Genomic DNA, 17,208 nt, shown 5'->3' with positions numbered 1-17,208 from the left:
CCATTCCAAGTCCTTGCCTCTCGAGCAGGGGAACCACCAGAGCCACCAAACGAGAACTAATTAAAGCTATTTATCTTGGCCGACTTGGGGCGTAGGGGGCTGGGGGTAGGCAGAACCGCTTGCCCAAATGTGAGGTCTTTTGCTAAATCACCTGCTGCCGCCAAACACAACACAGGCTGTGCACCTTCCGGGGGGAAATACTCCATCGTCAAGGAAGGTCGGAGAAATGGAGGCTGAGGCACGGGAAAGGCAAGGCGCTTTCCTTGGCCCACCGGAAGGGCAACCCTCTGCTCGGGGCTCGCCTTCCTGGAAGGGCCTCTCATCTCCCTCAGTGCCTGGTGGCAGTTAACCGAGTTTCCAGACAGGTGCTCCCAGAAGCTCCCCCTGTTCCTGCGTGGTGTGCACCCCTGTGGCCAGGAGAGGGAAGGGGGCAGTGCCGGCCCCTCCAGCAGGGCAGGCCAACAACGGCACCGGTTAAATACCGAGCATCATGGGAGACCAGGGTTCGGGACCAAACGTGTTGCTCTCCAGCCGTGTGACCGTGGGCCTTTGTTTCCCCATCCATCAGAGTGGTAATGACACAGCGCTCAGGACGACCCACGTGGAGGGCCTGACAGGCGCCCCTCCCCCAGCTGCCTGCGCCCCCAAACTCAGGAGCCTTATCTGAGAAATGGGGATAAAAAGAAAATAACCACCCCCCCACACACACACCCGCCGCGAAGATTCCGTGAGAAAATGTGGGCCGTGGTAAGTGTACTTAGGTGCTCGGTCACCAGAGTGGCCGCTTCACCCGTCATCAGATCGGTGCCAGGAAAAACTCCAACCCCGGGAAGCCTCCCCTGGCCTGGCCTCCCTCTCAGCCAAGTAGCCTAAGCCCTGTTCTCCCGTGCTGCCCCGGGGGACGCTCCACGCAGCTGCCCAGCCCCGGGGTGTCTGGGGACCGTGAGGTCACCCCGGGTTCCTGTGGCCCAGCCAGGCCGGGGGGAGGGGGGGCGATCCCAGCCCTCCCCACAGGCACCGGGGGCGCCAAGCCCGGAGGCGGCCCTCGACCGCACATCTCTCCCCAAGAGAATCTGTCAGAGACACCCCCGGCCGCCCTTTGGGGGTCTTATCCTGTAATTCATTCTGCCAGTGTCTGCGGAGATAAACCCCGACCCGGCGTCCACAGCGGCTGGGAAGCAAAGTGCCCAGTGAAGGTGTAGCCAGTGACAAGTGGCGGCCGCTGGCTTGCTAGGCTGGCCCAGCCCCCAGGCAGGGACAGGGCTGTAAGGTCTGTGAGCCACAGGTAGAAGACGGAGGGTGGAGAGAGAGAGAGGGACCCAGAGTGCTGCCTGCCTGGGGCTTCTCTGGAAAGAAACACTGACAACGGGACTTCGGCGGCCGCCTCTTTGTGTCGGGCACCCTCCTCTCCCACCAGCTAAGCACTGAGACCTTCCGGGGTGGTGGGATCCCCGCGAGACACTTGGGCACGCGTGCCTGGATGTGCCTAAAACTCCAGCGGCGCCGTGGGGGGGACAGGCCAGGCCCAGGCGGGCGGAAGACGAGGGCTTTTCATGTTCCACCCTCCTGCGCGGTTTGAATTTCTACCCCGAACACAAGAGGTAACTAGACAGAAGGCGATCATGACAGCAGGGGAGGCCTGGCGGCCACTCGACATCTGCGTCCTCCCCGGAGTGAGCCGGCGTGACCAGCAACGTCCCTCAGCCTGCTGGAGGCAGGGGTGCTGCAAGCGCGGCCTGAGCGGAGGGGCCTTCTTAGGTAGGAATGGACAGTGTCGCCTTCGCACCACGGACTCGCTACTGGACCAGCTCCCTGCTCACACCCCTCCTGGCGCGAGGGAGGAGGGGCAGGTCCCCTGCAGACTCGGGTCCGGGCCAGGGGCCGCCGGCCGGGGAGGCCCTTCTCCCTGCACCAGAGGGCGAAGCACCTTTCCCGGAGCTCCGGCGCACTTCACGCCCGGGTCTGAACCTGGGCTCTGCCACCTGGAGCCTCACCTCCACCCCCGAACCCCCCACCCCTGCAAGCCTTCACTTTGGTGTCTAGGAAGCTCAAGTATCGCACCGCTGGGGAGCGTCTGTGTCCAGTCTGGGGCCCAAACCACCCACCTTGGTCACCACGTCCCCAGGGCATTCTGGCCGGAGGCAAAGGGCAGAGAGGAGTTCTGGAGAGAGCTCCGGCCTTGGCTCCCGGGGCCCTTCTGGCCCCCAGACCAGGGGACCAGCTCGACGGAGCACTTCTCGGGGACACAGATGGGAGCAGCCATCTGGAGAGAGCGACCAGCTTCACACGGCGCTTGGGAACATCTTCACTTTGGGCCCCACAAGCTCCCGGATGGGTCCTGAGGCTGCTCAAAAGGGCCCCTTCCACAGGGACACCAAGTGGGTGGAACGTTCCTCCTTCCGGGTTACCTCCCGGACGGGGGCGGGGGGGGGGCTCGGTTCTAGCGGCAGCACTTTACGGGGATGCGGCGCGTGTTTAACGTCTCACCCTTTGATCCTCTGACAATATTCACAGAAACTCAACGGCAAGTCACCTCTGGGAGCGCGACAAGGCTCGCGTTGGTGGCAGGTCGGCAATTTATGGGGCAGCTTGAAGAATCCAAAAGGTGAGTCTACTTCAGGAGGGGCCCTGAGGAGGAAGTTTCCAGAACCTCCCAGCAACAGGGTGGCGAGACGCTGGGGAGGAGCTCAGGCAGGACGGAGAACGGAAGAGGTTCCTGGTCTGGGAGGCCACCATGGGTGGGGGGAGGGCAGGACTCCCCCCAGGGTTTCCTGTTGTGTTAAGGGGAAGCGCGGCCCCCTCGGCCCGCGGGCCACAGGCCTCCCCGGCCGCCGCTGGGTCTGAACCAGGAGCACCGAAGAGCTGCTCTGCCCCCGGGGACATACCCAGCCACCCTCACGGCCAGCGACAGCTCCATGGGGTCAGAGGGGACAGGAGACTCCTCTCGGAGGGCCTGCCCGCGGCTGGGTCCGCCGGGCCCTACAGGACTGGTCTAGGGGAGCCTGAAGAGGAGCCTAATTGTGGGGTGTGCGGAAGGGCAACCCCAAGAAAACACACAAAGAAAGGGCCGGGCTTTTCTGAAAAAAGTACTAGGGGCACCGACTGGCGGGGCGATTACATGCAAATGTCTCCCTCATCCACGACAGGCTATTAGCTGCCGCCTATGACGTGCGAATGTCTCCCCCGTCCTGCTAATCAGCTGCGCAGCCCAGCCTTTGTGAGCTACAAAAGGGACAGCAGATGTGCGCCCGGGTTCCCTGGCCCTGAAAGCGCAGGGGCTTAGCGGGTAATTGGGGGCTGGGGGCTCAGAGCGACGACGCAGCCCTCTGCTCTGCGCACGGGGCCGGCCATTCTCTGGCCCCAACTCTGAAGCGGTGACGTGCCCGACACTGGGCAAGCGCCTAACGCCTTGGGGTGCCTCAGTTACTGCTCCCAACTGTCTCCTTTCAAGAGAGGAAACCGAGGCACAGAGATGACATGGTCCGGCGGCTGGGCCTGGGGACTCAGCCTCTTGTGAAAGAGCCACCCCACACACACACCCCAGCACCCACGGGGAAGGACGTGGGCTCTGGGGCCTGGAGAACCGGGCCCGTCTGGCTGACGACCGGTGCCACCCCTGAGCCATCCCTACGCGGAGGCGATGGAGCTTGCCTCCTAGGGCTGCGAGGGTCACCGCGGCGCTCCAGCACCCATGACAGCAGCAGCTGGGTGGGCGGTGCTCTCTAAGGACCGAGGTGGGCACGGGAGGCCCTCGCACGGGGGACACACAGGGAGGCCTGGAAGGCAGGGCCGGAACGAGGCACGTCAAGGGGCAGCAGGAGGACCCTGGGCTGTGGGGGAGCCTGACCCCTAAGGTGAGTACCCCACACAGTGTGGCCCCTGCCCCTTCCCCGGCCGCACCGGAAGTGAAGCAGTCACAGCTGAGGAATGTGACTATGGTTCCCGGGGGTTCTGCCCTGGGGCCAGCGGAGGGGCCTCAACCAGCCGACAGGAAGAGGCCGGAGAACGGGGCCGGGGCAGCAGAAAAGGGCAGTCAGAGGAAACTGCAGCCCAGGGGCTGCGCGACTTGGGGTCCGCCTCAGGCCCAGCTTAGAAGGGAACCCTGAACGCTGGCCGAGAGGTGACACAAGATGTCCTGGAGCTCGCCGCTGCTCGGAGGGCGTCCGCCAGGCCCCCGCTGCCAGGCGCCCGGAGTACAAGATGAAAATTAGGAGGACCCTCCCTGCGTGTCCCCCTCTCCGCACTGCCCTCAGGCTCCTCACCAGATGCGACTCCAGATGCGCACAGGCGAGAGGGGACAGAGGCCGTCTCACCCCATAATGGAATCAGCAATGAGGCAGGAACGAAGCAAGATGGACTCTGGGCTCCAGAAGAGTCCTCCAGGGCTACTTCTGTGACACGGGACAAGGGCAAAGGGGCAGAGGAGTGGCGCCTCTCCTTCGCGGCACGGACTCGTCACCAATTGCCTGAAAGGCGACATGGCTAAGTGGAGGTGCCAGAGCCAAGGGTGGGTTGGCATTCTGGCCGCTACCTACCATCGAATGCCTCAGTCTCCTCGTTTATAAACCAGAGGAAGGGGCTGTGGCTTCTGACCCCTGCAGAGCATACATGGCTTAGGGAGCAGAGAATGGGTGGGTTTCACCCCCATTTGTGCCTCCACCCACACACCCGTGCCAACTGTCCACGGTGGCCAGCGGTGACCAGCCAGTCCTCCGGGGCTGCTCAGATGGTTAGGAGAATCAGTGAACAAGGGCCTGGCTCAGTGCCTGCCTGGCACAGGTTCAGCTGGGGCTCAGCACATGAGACATGCCGGGCACGGGGGCAGAGGAGGTCAGGGGAGTCAGAGCCAGGCACCCTCCCGGGGGGTGCACCAAGCACTTGGGGACTCCAACCTCTGGCAAATCAGAGGCTCAGGGCAGAGCTGAGTTCCGCGGAGGGGTCCCCCAGGGTACATGGCACAGGTCTGGAAACTCCAGGTGGCCGCTGCCATCCCCTTCAGCTCAAGGAAGAATGTGGCCAATTTTCTGGAATGTCCCTCTTGGGTCTACAAGAGACACCCCCTGCCGCCCCCTGGCCCAAACCTGTCTTTGATGACTTCGCTACGTGTCCCCGGGAGGGGATCATGAGAGCGCCCCTTTCTCATTAAGCACCTATCGGCCAGGGTCTCCTCCACCATCCTCGCCTGGAATCTGACCCCCGCCCGTGTGGTGAGGCAGGTTTCCACCCGTGACACCGTTCTGCTCTGACATGTGTAATGTACCCAGCGAACACGAACCCCCAGCCGCACAGACACAATTAGCGGGGAGGCAAATCCGCCAACAATCTTAAAGAAAAACAGCCCAGACTCATTCCTGCCAAAGCTGTGGGTGATGAATCGTTTGAAAGAGACAAAAAGAGGGAATAAAAGGGGGTTCGCTCTCTCTCTCTCTCATTCTCGGTGCAAGGAGTGGGGGGTGGGGAGGCAGAGCCCCCTCCCCCAAACCAGCCTGGACTGTTTTCAAGAATGCCCCGCCTGACGGAACAAAAGCCACTCGGAGGCTGGGGGACAAGTTCGAGGCCTGGCTTTGAGTGGCAGTTTCGTGGTGGACACAGCTGTCGGACGCACCGGACAGGGCACCTTGAAGCCCGGGCATCTGCGGGCGCTGCCCACACAACAATGAAAATAAGGAAGTCACCCAAAGACTCACACGAGGCCACGGACTCTCCCCGTCCAAGCCCTGCAGGCCAGGGGAAAGCCTGGTCTCAATTTCCTTCATAGAACTGGTTTTCGGGAAACAAAGGGAGTGGGGGCGGGGAAAGTCGGGAACTCCAGATTCTTCAACCCAGTCAGGGCTGCTGTACTCTGTTCAAGCTCGGGGACAGGTGGGCGTGGTTGCTCTGGGCAGGTGTGGAGGGCGCCAACGGCCCCACCCTGCACCACGCCTGCGACCCTGACCCTGAATCCTCCAAAGCAAGTCCCTGAAGGGAGAAAGCGGGAGGGTGAAGGACCAAGGGGCAGGGACTCCCTCCTGAGTCGTGAGGGGCCAGGAGGGGGCCGGGCAGGATCTCAAGTCCGTCTCAGGGCTTTATGATCACCGGGCACCTGGCTGCCCACACCTGGGACACATCGTCCCTTGCAGACAATGTGGCAGGCTTAGACCAGCGACCTATAACCCAGTGTCAGTCCCCTGCCGCGCGTGCCAGGCTAACACCACCCCTCTCACTGGCCTGCACCTTCCAGGAGGAGACGGAAGCTGAAGGGAGATCACCTGCGCCAGAGTCACAAGGTCAAATCAAGGTAAGGCTGCACAGCCTATGCTAATCATGGCCTCCAGCAGCTTCCGACCCTCTAGTCCCAGACGGGGGAGGGAGAAGGGAATTCCAACCAGGGAACGCAGAGACCGCAGCAGGGCTGGCCCGGAGACTCCACCCCAGCTGAGCCACTTGCCCCCTGTCCCCAGGAGCTCCCTCCTTTCCACCCGGGTCAGGCCAGGGGCCTCCTGCCCCCACGCTGAGCTCCTCGGCTGCCACTCAGGCTGACTCCCGGGCCACGGCCCCCGCGGCTGGGAGATGGGGTTTTGTCTGCTTTCTCTCCGCTCCCCCAGACTGGGGGTGCGCTGGGGTGGGGATGGTGTCTGGCGTGCTCAGGGCTGTGCCTACCGTCCGGACGCAGATGGCCACCTCCACCTCAGCCACCTGCCACCAGCCCCGCCCCTCAGTGAAGCCTCCCCACCGACAAAGGAACGAGTCATTCGCAGGGGACAGATCGTGCAGGGGACAGAATGGGCTTGAGCCCAGACACAACCACAGGTGTCACTTCCCTCCCCCGGAACTCTTGGACTCAACGCCACAGATCCTCTGACGAGCCCCCCCCCCGCCGCGCACGCGGCTCCCCCCACGCTGGTGGCTGGCTGCCCTTGGCCACACCAGGCCCACAGCTCCCTCGGCAGTGGCAACCCCCGCCGGGCGGGCAGCACGCAGCGCTGTAAACGCCGTTTGGCTCACGGTTCCCAGCAGCCCTCCACGGTAGGTGCCATCAGCGTCCCCATTTTCCAGTCGAGCAAACAGAGGCACAGAGAGGTCACGCCCGCAGAGGTGGGCAGCCAGGACTAGCCCCCCCCCCATGTCCTCCTTCCACCGCGCCTGCTCTTCTCCCACAAGCTCTAGCGCCCCCAGCACGGGCCCGCCCTGCCCACCCCACCCCAACCCCCAGCATTTTCAGACTTCTGCTCCGTACGCGTTTGGCAGGACCGCGTTTGGCAGGACCCCGACCACTAAGCACGACATGTCTAGGCGGCGGCTGGCTTAGCGCCTTCCCCACAACCCCCCCACCCCCAGGCCAGCAAGTGTGGGACCGCGTGCTTATCATGGGCGTCACCGTATCCCCAGTTTCTAAAACAGTAACTGGCCCAGAGCAAACGCTTAGGAAAGTCTGGCCGGCTGCTTACAGGTAGACGAAAGGTAACCACGGCAATAAAAAGACAGCCAGTCTCCCACAGTACGTTTGTGGTTGCAGGATGGAAAGTCAGGTCTCTCCATCTTCAAAGAACTGTCGGCAGGCCCCAGGGGCCTGGGTGAGGTCAGCCCTGCCTCCCCCACCCCTCCCCCCTCCGGCCCCCCCACCTGCCATCTGGCCGGGCCCCTTCCCCCAGCTCCAAGGGGGCTGCCCCTCCCGACCAGGAATCCAGGGCCCTCCCTGGGCTCTCGGGCCCCCGGGGGGCATCCATTCATTCGCCAATCCGGTGTGGTCCTCCTACCGGCAGCCTTTCCTGAGTCACAGAGCCCTCGGAGGGGGATCAAAAGCGGGGAGCCTTTCCCCGGAAAGACGCACAGAGAACCAAGAGCCATGCCATGGCCTCAGTTTACTGGGTACACTTGCAACAAGGAATTTACACGTGTTCGCTCGAGAGACGTGCCACTGTCCCCCTCTCTCCTTTTTCTCAAGGAGGCTCATTCAAGGTCACAGCCAGTGACTCTTGTCCCTCTATCCTTATGCAAAGCCGCAGACAATTTCAGGGCATCATGGGACCCCGAGGGACCACCGAGGACTCCAGATTAAGAGACCCCTCTCAGAGCTGCCTGAAGCCCCTCCCAGCCTCCACTCTCCACCGGGAGCAGCAAGTCTGTCCCAGGTCAGAAGCTTCCATTCGGCCCCCTCTGGGATGGGTATGTCTTTCCCCATTTGTCCTGGCAAAGCCACCACCTCCCCAGGGGGCGAGCAGATCCCAGACGCAGAGCGAGCTCCCGGGGAAAGGAACGGCACGTGCCACGGAAGGTTCCCACGGCTCTCCCGCTCTGGTCCGAGGCCGGGCACCTCGGGTCACCCGTGAGTTCCCGCCGTGCTCCCTCTGTCCACAGGCCCCGCTCGCCCACCCCGTCCAGACCCCCACGGGGAACCTCGGCGCTTGCTTGCCACTCACGGTGCTGGCCATTCCACACCCGCGATCTCCGATAACGGGGCTCAGCCACCCCGAAAGGTGGGAAAAGTCAGACTAAATTGGTCAGGCAGATTAGAAAAAGCCCCACGTGGCAGCCCCGATGGGGTTTTGCCAACATGAAAGGTCTGGGCCAGGTTGGTTTTGCTGTCAAAGGAGCAGCGAGCTGGCTTTCGGAACTCCTGGGCCTCCAAACTGCCCATGAGGCGCTTTGGGCCTGCACAGGTGCAGGTAGAGAGGGCGCAGGGGGGCGGGGAGGAGGGCAGGGGGTGGGATCTGGGACCGGAAGCCAGAGCAGCTTAGGACCAGAGGGAACAGCTCAGGGGCCGAAGGAGAGGCCAGGGGCTGAAGGAGGGCGCCCGCCAAGGGGATGGGACGGCTTCCCACCCCTGACGGCTGCCCGGGTTCAGACACACGCCTATTTTCAGACACGAACTGCTGCAAGTAGAAGCACAACGAAGCCTCTGCGCCGGGCGGTGATGAGCCGGGAGGGGACTTCTGGCCAACTGGGGCATCGTTCCCCTTCCCAAAGGAGCACCGCTACCCAGCTTGGCCTCGGGGCACGTAGGCCCGGGGCCAGCAGCCCCGTCTAGGTTTTCAGAAGTCCAAAGGCAGACCGTGACGTGCAATCACACAATGAAAACAATCTCGGGAGTCTACTTTTATTTTAACCACACTGTGGAGCAAACCTGAGGGCAGGTCGGTCACAACCCCCGGTGATGGGTCACGGCCTTTGCCCCGGGCAGAGTTCACCTTTTGCTCCAGAGCACCAGTTCTGGGGCCTCTGACACACTTCTGGGGCAGGTTGAGGTGAAAGTATTCCGGTTACATTCCTGGTGCATTCTCTAGTCTGGAAGCTTCCACCGGTCCCAGGGCCCTCACTCCCTGCTCCCAACTACACTGGTAACCTGCTCCGGAGCGGCCTTCAGGAATAATAACATTTTATCACGCGGGCCTGCGTGGAAAAGGGTGGGCAGCTCTCGATCACAGGAAAAGGCTCTGTCATTTGTAAGACGTGACATGAGCCTAACCTAACCCTGTCACCCTCCCTTCGGCTCCTGCTCTCTTCAGAGAGACCCCTCTGCCCCACACCAGGCTGCTGCCCCCACCCCCCACCGTGAGGATCCTTCCCAACACTGGCTACGTCCACGTCCTACCTACTGTGGCCGAGGTGACCGACTGACCGCCCCCCAGTCTCGGTTCGGTTCCTCCTTTTCTTCTACAGGAAGAGAAACCCTGAGATGGGCCTAGCCGAGCCGATCGCTCCAGACAGATTAAAGACTACATTTCCCAGCCTCCCTTGCAGCTAGAGGTGCCAGCAATTAAAACAGAAGCGTCTGAGCCAGCTTGTGGGAACACTGTCCTTGATAGACACCTGGCCCACCTCTGTCCCTTCCTTTCTCCTGCTGTCTGGAACCCGGGGTAGCAGCTGGACTCCAGCTACCATGTTGATCCACGATGACAGGATGTCACCCCAGGAACGGTGCGGGGGGCGGGGAGGGGGTTAGCCAGCAGGAGCTGGGTCCGAGGACTTCCCGAAGCAAAGCCCCCACGCTACCTCTGGTCACTCACCCTCCAGACTTCAGCGCGAGGGCACAACAAATAAAATGCCATGTCGTTTGAGCCACTGCCACCCTGGGTGTCTGTTATGCCTGAATACATTTGAATTCTGACACCACCCCCCCACTGACACCACCGAACCACTCTGCCCTAAAACATGAGCAGGTGCACCGGCGGCGAGTTAGAAAGCCCGCCCTCCTGCCCACCAGCCAGGTCACCTGCTCGAGCCCTTTCTGTGTTTCCACCAATAAGATGGGAACGGTGTCCCTGACCTCCCAGGATATTCTAAGCGGTAACACAGCCTGGGCTACACCTGTCAGGCTAACTGGCCTGCACGGTCTAGAAAGTGTCCTCGATCTGGCCTGAGTAATCAGGACACTTCACAGTCAAAATAAACAGACGCACACAAAGAAAGGCTTTTCAGTTTCTCTTAAAAGCTGTGGCAGCCGTGGCAGCCCAGGCTAGGGTTCCCCCAGGGCCCCCTTCCCCCTGCCTGCTCCATCCATTTATCCCCAGGGTCCCCAGGCTTCTTCCGTCAAGGGCCAGCAGTAAGTATTTTAGTTTCTGCAAGACACACGAGCGTCAGTTATATATTCTTACTTCGGTTGCTGGGTTTTTCTAACGGGTCTTCCGAAGATATATGAGGCTCCCTTTAGCTGCTTGAAAAAAGGCCACACGCCTGATCTGGCTCACGGACCAGTTTGCCCGTAGGCCCTAATTTGTACCGTTATCCTTTCCCCAGTTGTCCCCAGGGTCAAACATTTTGACTCTGTCCATATAGGTTTATGCAGAGCCTGGTATACAGTAAATGCTCAATAAATGACACCAGGCAGCCGCAACTTACAGGCACCACTGTGACATGAATGCCCTTCCGGTGTTACTAACCTTCTGGGTTGTCACCCCAGCTTGACATTGAATGCCCTAACATCTGGGCACGTGACAAACTTCTGTACCCTCTGCCCCTCCCCCGGCTGCCAGGGGGCTACCAGAACCGTGACCAGAGGAAGTCATAAGAGCTCCTCATTCTGAACGGCAGCTGCCCGCTCTTCACCTTCTTTCTACACAGGGTTTTTCTCTGGGGTTTCCGCACCCCGGCGTGGCCCCCCAAAACTGCAGTTTAGCCCCTGTCAGCGCCAGGGGGCGGGGAGAGTCCGCAGAACCAGGCAAACCGACTCGTGCTGACCAAGAAAGAAAAGTGACACAGTCATCTCCAGAAAGGACACCGTGGGCCTGAGGAACTGAGAGTCTGTTCTGCTCCCCGCCTTGCCTGCCCCGCCGCGCGCTTGCCGGGAGGCTGCTTGCCTCCTTTCAAAGGGAGGGCTCCCGGGGCACCCGGGTGGCTTAGTTGGTTAAGCGTTCGACTTTCGCTCGGGTCATGATCTCGCGGTTCGTGGGTTCGAGCCCCGTGTCGGGCTCTGTGCTGACTGCCAGCTCAGAGCCTGGAGCCTGTTTCAGTCTGTGACTCCCTCTCTCTCTGACCCTCCCCTGCTCACGCTGTCTCTCTCTCTCCTAGAAATAAAATAAAACATTCAAAGGGAGGGCTCCCCGCGTCCAAGAAGCGCAGAGGCCATGCCAAAGCTTCAAGGCCCGGGAAGCCTCTGCTTCACCTCTGCCTGGGGACAACGGCCTGGTCTTGGTACCTGCCATTTAGCCAATGCCGTGGACACAGGCCAGGGTGACCTCGGATGGCAAGAAGCGGTGGGGAGGGTATCGTTCTCCGCGGGGTGACAGGGACAGGGTCTTCTGCGGCTGCCACCTTCCGCACAGGGGACGGTGCAGATGTATGTCTGCTGCGCACACCCATCTCCCAGCCCCACTGCCAGGGGCAGAAGTCACAGCCCAGGGGTCCCTCCCACGTCTGCTGGGGGTGTGAGACAGCCGGACAGCCTCACGGCGTTAAGGGGCACCCTCCTAGAAAGACCAGCTCTTCATCCCTCCACGCCAGTCACAACATTGTCAATAACGTCTACAGAAAAATCGGGGCGCCTGGGTGGCTCCGCTGGTTAAGCATCCAACTTCAGCCCAGGTCATGATCTCACAGTCCGTGAGTTCGAGCCCCGCCTCGGGCTCTGTGCTGACGACTCAGGGTCTGGAGCCTGTTTCGGATCCTGTGGCTCGCTCTCTCTCTCTCTGACCCTCCCCTGTCTATGTGTGCACATGCTCTCTCTCTCAAAAATAAATAAACATTAAAAAAAATTTTAAATAATATCCATTGGGGCGCCTGGGTGGCTCAGTTGGTTAAGCATCCGACTTCGGCTCAGGTCATGATCTCAAGGTTCATGGGTTCGAGCCCCACATCAGGCTCTGTGCTGACAGCTCAGAGCCTGGAGCCCATTTCAGATTCTGTGTCTCCCTCTCTCTCTGACCCTCCCCTGCTCACGCTGTCTCTCTCTCTCAGAAACAAATAAAACATTTAATAATAATAATAATATCTATTGAAATATTTAGCTTACCCCCGGACACCTGCTCCACACTCCCACGGTCCACTTCACCCCCATTTCTGGGCCCCAAGTGGTATGACTCCCATTGCAGAAGAGGAAACTGAGGCCGTGTTACTAGAGGTGAGGCAGCAGCCTCAGGGGAGGTGAAACGGCTTAAGGCCGCACAGCTGGTGACCCACACCAACGACACACACACACACACACACACACACACACACACCCCACCCCCCACCCCCACCCCCCGGTCAGAACCCCCACCAGCACCCACGCATACCTCTGGCTCACCTCCCACGGGAGGCATGGGGAGGTTCGTGTCCCGGCCGACCGCCCTGTCCGTACTCACACGCAGATCTGAATCCCGGGTGGGGGAGGGGTGGGAATCACACACAGCTGGCAGAACCCTGCCTCATGAAGGACAGGTGAGCAGAACAGGGCTCCGGATACCTTCTCAACTGGCCAAAGCAATCAGGCTTCAGAAGGGTCCAGATTGGGAAATGCTGAGGCCGGGTAAGCACGTTCATCCCAGGAAAAGGCCAAAAGCTCCGAGTGGGGCCCCCCGAGTGCCCAGGTCCGCCGAGCCGCCACATGCCCGCACGTGCCTGCAGCGGCCGGATCATCTGTGACTCTCCAGGACACGGGTGGCTTGCGCTCTCTACCCGGCAGGCCGGGCCGCTCTCAGCTCCAGAGGTGGAGCACAAACCCCACCCCCACCCCAGCCTGGTACTCGGCGCACTCCAGGGCAATCCCTCCCTGTGCTCCCTGCTCTCCACCCCTGCTCAGGAGCCAGAGCGGGAACCGAGCCCACTCGGAGGTCACTGCCGACCCCAGCCTCTTACGGGAACAGGTGCCCCGACACAGAAGTACTAGTTTGCGGAACAAACACACTATGTGCCACAAAGTCGCGCCGTGACCCCCATTCTACCAATAAGGAAACTGAGGCACAGAGACTCACAGATACCGGCAGGGCACCAATCTAGTCCATGTAGCAGGCCCTAAAAAAAATACGTCCAAGCCCTAACTCCCTTACATGAGCAAGTGGCACATCTGGGAGAAAGGGTCTTGGCAGATGTAATTAAGGGCAGATCATTCTGGGTTTAGGGTGAGCCCGGCATCCAATGACAGGTGTCCTTATAGGAAAAGACACAGAGACACAAGGGTGAGGCCACCACCCTCCTGTCACACTTCTGGCCGTGAACTGTACAAGAACACATCCCTTTGGTTTTAAGTCACCAAGTTTGTCATGGCAGGGGCGCCTGCATGGCTCAGCTGGGTAAGCGTCCGACTTCGGCTCGGGTCATGCGCGCTCTCTCTGCCTCTCCCCCACTTGTGCATGCGCTTTCTCTCTGTGTCAAAATAAATATAAACTTAAAAAAAAAAGTTTGTCACGGCAGCCCTGAGGAATTAACACAGCCCGGTTCAGCTGACCCATGTTCTCAGCCCCCACATCAATGTGACTTAAACCTAAAGAGGAAAAAAATTCTTTCGGACCCTGGAAGACTAGATCATCCCTGAGGATCTGAATCTCAGAAGCATGGACTTTCTCCTCTTTACAAATGCTTCCGTTACAAATTACCTCTACAAGGGAATGTTATCTTTGTAACGAGTAACAACAACGGTCAAGATCAAAACAAAAAGCATAAAATGTAAAAACCCTCCTTGGAGGATGGTGCTGAGCATAGGAGACACCAGGTGTGGAGTATATGAGGGCGCTCTCTGTCCTATGTCCCCAATACTTCCATAAATCAAAGACTGTTCAAAAACCAGACATATTTATTTACAAAAGAAAAACCCAACTCTCCTGGAACTGCTTTCAGGATTCGCCTCAGGACCCTAGTTTGAGAAACGCTGCTCATCTTTATTCTCTTTTTTCCCCATTTGTTAAAAAATGTTTTATTTATTTTTGAGAGAGAGACAGCATGAGCGGGGGGAGGGGCAGAGAGAGAGGGGGAGACTGAGGATCGGAAGCAGGCTCCCCACCGACAGCAGCGAACCCGATGCGGGGCCTGAACTCGCAAACCATGAGATCATGACCGGAGCCGAAGTCAGACGCTTAACCGACTGAGCCACCCAGGCGCCCCCCGGCTCATCTTTATTCGTTATCAATACCCTCCAAATGAGCGGCCGAGTCTGGATGGAGCAGAAGCGCCTGTCCTGAGCTCCGATGTCCTCCTGGGACACCTTTCTCGCCTCTCCTCTCAGCTGGTCCCAGAAAACCCAGCTCTGCCGCAGCAAAAAGAGGTGTGACACGTGGGAGGTGGGCATAAGTCTGGGCATAAGAGGTGCACGAAGACCCCCGTGTGAACCAACTGCTCTACCAGCTTTCCTGTGGATCCCCCTCTTCCCAAAGTGGCAAAAAATTCGCACCGGCGGAAAGCCAGCAGAGGCCTCCCGAGTGGCTCCCAAGAGCCTCCAGCGAGAAACCCCGAGACAAAGCTGAATGAAACAGAATAGCAAAATGTGAACAAGCAAATGAGGAATCAAAGAGAACAGATAAAAAAGAGTAACAGAAAGGAAAAGGATGAAGCACAAAGACTCGGGGGCCTTGGCAAAACACTTATTCGTGATTTTCTTTTTCCACTGAAATGTCAGTTTTTGAAACTAGCTTCTGAAAACGTAACCAGCTTCTCACATCCCCAAAAAGAACGATCAGTGGACCGTGGCGAGGGAGGAGGCTGCGTTACCTCTCACTTCGGAGCCGGACACCAAGAAGGGGCCCTACCCTTCCACGTTTCCACCAAGAGCACATCCAGCGGCTCGCACCGCCCTGGCGTGGGCCCTCTCCCCAGGTCTCGAAGTTTCCCACACGGGGGTCCAGACCGCCAAAACGCTCCCGGTAGGTGGAACCGGGTCCTCCAGGCCGCCCCAGGCCGGGCACCACTTTCCAAGTGTCCTTAGCAGTCCAGGGAGTGCCGAGAGATGGCCAAAGGCGGCCCGCACCCCTCCCTCCTCCCCTAGAGCGGCCACACCCGCCCCCGGAGACTCCCACCTCTCCCACACCCCCGGCCCCCTTTCCTCCCACCCTGCCCCCACGCCCCCGGCACGTTGCGAATTCACCTTCCCCGCTCGGCCCCCCGCTTCCTGCCCGCCCCCTCCCAATCTCAGGGCCCTCACTCCCCCATTTCCCGCTTCCCACCGCACTCCGGGCACCTCACCTCTGGCCACCACGCACGCCCTCTTTTCTCTCTGCCCCCTGACATCGTCCCTCCACTCGCCTCGCTCGGGGGCCCCCACTCCCAGCTCCCGCGGCCCCCGGCGCCACGGACCCCACGCCAGGCCCCCCACGGCTCAGGGCCCCTCACCCTCCGGGGCCCCGGGCCCCTGGCCGCGTCCGCGTCCCTCCCGCCCCGGGTCCCCCGCCCGGCCGGCCTCGTGGGCAGCCCCCGCGCGCGGCCCAGCCCCGGGGCCCCGCACTCACGGCTGTAGAGGGCGATGCCCGCCGCGTCCGGGCCGGCGCGCACCTCGAGGCGCAGCGCCTGCTGCTCCGCGTGCCGCTGGATCTCGCCGTTCGCGTCGCCGATGGTGAGGAGGCGGGCGCCGGGGAACACGGACACGGCCGCGCAGGGCCCCGCGCCGCTCGGGACCGCCGCCCCTGCGCCGCCCGCGCCCGGCCCCGCCGCCGCCGCCGCCGCCGCCGCTGCCATCTTAGATCCGGCTCCAGGCCCCGCCGCCGCCGCCGCCGCCGCCGCCGCCGCGCCCGGGCCCAGGCCGCCGCCGCCGCTGCCGCCGCCGCTGCCGCCGCCGCCGCCGCCGCCGCCGCGCAGGCCGAGGCCGAGGCCGAGCCGGGCAGCGCCGCCTGCCGGCCACGCTCCGCCTCGCCGCCACTGCCGCCGCGGCCCGGCCCCGTGGCGCAGCGCCCCCTGCTGGGCCGCCTTGGGACACGGAGGGAGGGGGGAAGAGGGCGCCGGGGGGCGGGGCTGCCCCGCCCCGCCCCGCGCGTAAGGTCGCGGCTTTGTGAGGTGGCTCGGCGGTCCAGGAACGGCGGGGGCGGAGCGTGAGTCGGGGGGCGGTGCTTGGCCGCGTGGACACGCCCGTGACCCCCTCCCCGCGCAAACGGCCGTGCTTTGTGAGGCGGCTCCCCAGCCCGGAACGGTGGAGGGGGCGTCTGACGCCCGTCCGCTTCGACACGCCTCCGCGGCCGAGCTCCGCCCCCCGGCCCTGCCCTGCTTTGTGAGGAGGCACGCGGGGGGCCGGGCGCAGCTACGACGAGGCCCCTCCCCTATACCGGTCCTGCTCCCTCCCACTGGATGTGGCTTTGTGAGACTCTTGGGTCTCTCGGAGGGCCGGGGCGAGGGGCGGGGCCAGGCTCCGGGACACGCCCCCAGCCTGTGGCCCCACCCCAGCCCTCCAGAAGGGAGAATCGGTGTGCGGTGGGACTCAGCTTCCGCCCCCGACCTGACTCCGCGAGAAGGTCCCTTCTCCCAGCGCTCAGCTGCTCCTAATCTCTTCCCCATCGCCTCCTCCCGCTTCCCCTAGCACCCTCCTCCTCCATCCTTGGCCATCTCTTCCCCCACAAAAATTTCTTGGATCCCTCCTCTGGGCCCCTCCCTTAAGCCCCTCCCTTTCCCCCAGCGATGACTAGCGAACGAATCCAGCAGAGCAGGGTCAAGTGCCCCTCTTCACAGGGACACACACCCACACACACATCTGTCTTCCAAGTTCCCCCTTAACTGCTCTCTTCTGGAGGGTCCAAAACCGCTTATGGTGGCTTCCCACCCTCGGCAGCTCCCACAGTTCTCCGGGGCTCCTCAATGCCCCCATCATTCCACTCCCTGTACTCAGCAGTGCAAGGACTT

The 17,208-nt window shown here is 61.6% G+C and overlaps 1 protein-coding gene across 1 annotated transcript in view; it reads right to left on the bottom strand.

Moving 5' to 3' along the window:
- The window catches only part of CARM1 (coactivator associated arginine methyltransferase 1), a 40,300-nt gene extending 24,244 nt beyond the window's left edge, over window positions 1-16,056 (bottom strand). Inside the window, exon 1 of the mRNA XM_039250959.1 lies at window positions 15,831-16,056. Coding sequence (XP_039106890.1) covers window positions 15,831-16,056 — 226 coding nt within the window. The remainder of the gene's footprint in view (window positions 1-15,830) is intronic.
- Window positions 16,057-17,208: the final 1,152 nt, after the last annotated feature.

The sequence above is a fragment of the Hyaena hyaena genome, unplaced genomic scaffold, assembly GCF_003009895.1.
Source record: "Hyaena hyaena isolate Hyena2069 unplaced genomic scaffold, ASM300989v1 scaffold_392, whole genome shotgun sequence".
NCBI lineage: Eukaryota > Metazoa > Chordata > Mammalia > Carnivora > Hyaenidae > Hyaena > Hyaena hyaena.
Note: the sequence above shows the minus strand (reverse complement) of the source record. Positions and strands in the feature narration are given on the sequence as shown.